General features: G+C 46.6%; 1 protein-coding gene across 1 annotated transcript; it reads left to right on the top strand.

The window, feature by feature from the left end:
* The first annotated feature begins 519 nt into the window (after positions 1-519).
* Positions 520-2608, top strand: Tmem229a (transmembrane protein 229A). The gene has a single exon (XM_008824877.2). It carries the CDS (start codon positions 580-582, stop codon positions 1690-1692), a length of 1113 nt encoding a protein of 370 aa, XP_008823099.1. The 5' UTR covers positions 520-579; the 3' UTR covers positions 1693-2608.
* The last annotated feature ends 1748 nt before the right edge of the window (positions 2609-4356 follow it).

Raw genomic sequence — 4356 nt, 5'->3', positions numbered from 1 at the left:
CCGCGGTACCGGGAAAGCCCCAGAGCTCTCAGTCACACCTGTTAGGGGGTTCTCCACTCCCAGCCCGCGCCCCCAACAACACCCCACCGGAGGGGACCCCGCAGTGGGCATGGCCTTCCCGAGCTGACCCCCGCGGCGTGTGCGGGAGGCTGGGCGGGGCGGGGGCCGTGGAAGGCGGGAGAGGTCGAGCTGGCGGAGAGGGGTATGGGAAGGGCCGGGGGAAGGGCCATCTCGGCTCGCCTTCCGCTCCCGGAGCCTGCGGCAGAGGCGGCGGGGCTGAGCCTCGGAGGGGATGGGGCAGCCTCCTGCCTGGGCTTTCCGCCCCGCAGCCCCGGCGTCGCCTCCCCTCGCCCGGCCGCACCAGTCCTTAGGCCGCGCAGGCTGATCGCGGGTGCGGGTGGGCGGCACCTCTCGGGGGCTGGAGAACCGGGCGTCCCCCGAGAGCCCCGAGACCGCGACCGGGACGGAGCTCGGAGCGCGCCCCCAGTGGGCCAGCGGCCAGGAGGAGGCGCTGGGCGCTGCCGCTTGGCCCCGCAGCTCTGCGCACCGGGCTAGGGCGCCAAGGTAGCTCCGGAGTCCATGGCGGGCAGCGACGTGGCCGGCGACGGAGCTGTGCGGAGGGGTGGCGCGGCGCGGAGACCCGGAGCCTCGGGTGGGCAGCGAAGCGACGCTGTAGTCCGACGCGCGCCGGAGCCGCTGTCCACTGCTGAAGCGCCGACCCCGGGCAGCGCGCTGCCAGCCTGGATGCGCCTCTACTTCTACGGGATGCACGGCATCACCCTGGACGTGCTGCTGTCCTCGGCGTGGCGCTTCGCCCGCAGCCCGGATCTGCGGATGCTGGGCTTCTCGTCGCCCTACAGCTGCCTCCTGCATTCACTCACCCACTTCGCCCTGGAGCAGCTCTACCTGCAGCGGCCGCGCTGCCCCAGCGCCTTCGTCTTCAATTTCCTCCTCTATCCCTCGGCCCACGTGGGGCTGCAGACCCTGGCCGGCCAGGCGCTGCTGCTCAGCCTGGGTGGCGGGCCGGGGGTCTCGGCGGTGCCTGGGGCGCTCGACCTGGCGCTACACTACGTGCTGGCGCTCTACCACTGTCAAGTGTTCTTGAAGCGCTTCCTGCGTTTGCGGTACCCACGGCAGCGACAGCAGCAACAGAGGGACTCGCTACCTGTGGTCCCCAGCGCCCCGGTCCCTGCAGCGTCTGGTGACTGGCGACAGGGTCCACGAAGACACCGGGGCGCCGAAGGAGCCCCTGGCCAGGGACTGCCTGACCTCCTCCGCTTCTTATTCTTTGGAATGCATGGCTTTCTGGATGAGATCTTTTTCACCTTCTTCTTTAATGTGTTGGGACACGGGGACGGCACCAGTAGTGGCCACACATCGCTCTGGTCCTTCTTCATGTATGGCAGCTGTAGTTTCGTGGTGGAAAAACTCTACTTCCACCTCCACTACAGCCGCGGTTGGGGCACCTGGAAGAGGGTGCCCATCTATGTGATCTTCATCTATGCATGGGAGCTGTCCTGGGGTCTGGGACTTCGCATGTGTGGAGCCTGTTCCTGGGACTATTCTCACTACCCGCTCAATTTCATGGGTCTCATCACCTTGATGTATTTACCTGGTTGGCTATTCCTTAGCGTGTACCAGGACCTCCTGTCCAATGTCTTGTGGCAGGTGCAGTATGTCCCAACTAATTAAGACTGAAAGAAAAGAAAGGAAGAAAAAAAGGTTGTTGGAGCCTGACAAATGGATGCAATTTATTTTTACACATTTAAGATGGGGTGTTTTGTTTTCAGTCTTTTCCTTTTTATACACTTTACTAAACTCTTCCAACCTGTTTTACTCGAAATTTTAGTTTTTCAGACTAGTTGGAAGTTACATGTGAAGTACAATACTTTAAAATACTACTGAAAATAAATCAATGTACTTAACTCATCAATATCTTAAAACCTTCACAAGCTCAAACAGCAAAACCACAATACCTTAAGATCAGAAGCCTGTAGTGTTCACTTATCTGAACCTAGATGGGCGAAAGCTATATATCTTTTCTTTTCTTGCAACTGCTTGAGATCAGATAACAATAATTTTTACAGGATTTAATGAAATTTTCTGATTTAACAATTTGTTTACGTTCTTTTTAATGCAATTTCATTTTAATTCCTTGTCATTTTTACCAATGGTGGCTGAAACTCCATGTCTCATATTTCTGAAGCTGCAGTTCCCAGCTATTAAAGTGCCTCTGTCTAGCATACAAGTTTGAAAAGAAGTTGATGAATGTGATAACACTCCATGAACATATTGTGAAATGAGAAATCCTTTCTATCAACTCTTACAGGTGACACTGTGTTAAAATATTTGATCATCTTGGAAATGGTTGCTTTCCAATGTCGGTTAGCCTTAAACACTAAGTGTGTTAATGTTGATCAGATATGTTTTCTCTATGCCTGTAAACTTTTGTTACTGTGCAATAATGTAAAACGTTTACCCTATATGTCCCAGGGCCAAGTGAAATTATACCACCTTCAATGGTGTTCTTACTCTAAGGACACTTTTTCTACATAGACCTTCAAGTATAGAAACACAATATCTTGGAATAAAATGAATCTGAATCCTCCCTCTAATTACATGAGACCTAATTGCTTTCTATTTTTACAGATGTGAGCTTTCATCATATTCCTCCCATGGTTCACTTGAAAAAAAATTCTTTATATTTCTAAACCCAGAGTTTGACTTGATGTAGTAATTTACCTTATAAATCCATGACAGATTTTTAATGACTTATTATTGACGTCTAGAAGCCCCAAAGTTAAGTGAGATGATGGAAGCCACTCTAAGAAATTATGTATAATTGATTAATAATGTACTGTAAGATAGTTTGTTGCTTTATTGTATTTAAGAACGCAAGTAGATTGCCTGTGGCTCAGCCAAGGATGACTAATAACTTCTCAGCTTTCAGTACAAATATCATTAGGAAAACTTACAGTGTGTATTAATGAGTAGGTTTCTGTTTGAATCGTTCACTTGCCTATGCTGTAAAAAGGGATATTTTGTCTTTTCACAAAAAGTTTGCTATGAGAATAGAAAAGAATATGTATTTAAATTTGATGGTCGGACATAGCTCCAAGAGTGTTATTTTAATCCACTCTCTGAGGCTGTGAGCTAAATTATAAGTAATACTGTATAATCAACTCCACCTGTGACATAGATCAAGGAAAACTGATCTATGATTATTTTAGCTAGTCAAAGTTGAATGGAAACTTTTAAAGTAAGCTGTAGATTTGCTGAAAGTTTCACTTAAGTTTTTTGTGACACTTTCTTACAGGTTAAAGATTTCTGAAAATGCTGCAGAGAAAAATGTTTAAGTATAGGCACTAAGGATAGGAAGATGCTGGGCAAAGTAACTGATTCACAGGTGACATGCACGGGAATATGAGTTAAGTGTGGTGCCACTTCACACCCAGGTTCCTGTGATGCTTCTAGAGATGCTAGCTCAGTATGCTTATCTGCACTCACCTCTTGCACACACTGCTCTTGGCCCCCACTGCCAGGCCACCAACATCCTTGGACTCAGAAATCTCCCTGGAAGTAGGACCACATGCTGTTTTATTTTGCTTTCAATGCTGCTCCTATTAAGAGGATAGAGCAAGATTTTCATTCATTCTATTTATCTAAGAAATTGCTATGCATCCTCTAGTATTTAGTAGGTGCTTCCCAGGACTCTGGATACAGCAGTGAACCAGTAGATGAATTGGCCATAGAGCTGATATTTGAGTGGATTTATTCATATGAGATTATACCTTTTTTTTTCAAGGCTGTTTCTTTAATAATAGGCAGTGAGGACAGTAGTTATGTGTTTCCTCATTCCTGTCTCTGGAACATATCAATTTATCGTTCCTAAAACAAATGCAACTAACTGTCAGTTCCTCTAGAAGTTCAACAAGGAGCTGGGTATAGATACAGGAAAAACTGGCCTGTCTAGTAACTCAGTACTTGCTTTAGAGCTTCTTTTTTTGTGCTTGCTCAACTTCTTATGAGTGACATTTTGCTAAAATCTTTAAGCCTTTAAGATAAGAGACCTGTCAGATCATTTAACTTCATTCTTATTAGAATTTGGATATGGAAATGGTAAGGCAATATGATGATAGTTAATATTTAAATAGAATTTGCTATCTAAAAAAACTGCTCTAAAGTGTCTATGTATATATGTTATATAGATTTAAAATTAAGACAGCATATGTTCTTATATACCTTAAGTGAATATATGTATAATATATATTTTGAAATATATATTTATATGTGTGTATATATTCACTTAAGCTTCTAACAACCTTGCTTTTATAGATGAAGCAATAAAATTAAAGT

Source organism: Nannospalax galili, unplaced genomic scaffold (assembly GCF_000622305.1).
Source record: "Nannospalax galili isolate Female #2095 unplaced genomic scaffold, S.galili_v1.0 scaffold449, whole genome shotgun sequence".
NCBI classification, from domain to species: Eukaryota; Metazoa; Chordata; class Mammalia; order Rodentia; family Spalacidae; genus Nannospalax; species Nannospalax galili.
This window is presented reverse-complemented; position numbering and strand designations above follow the sequence as displayed.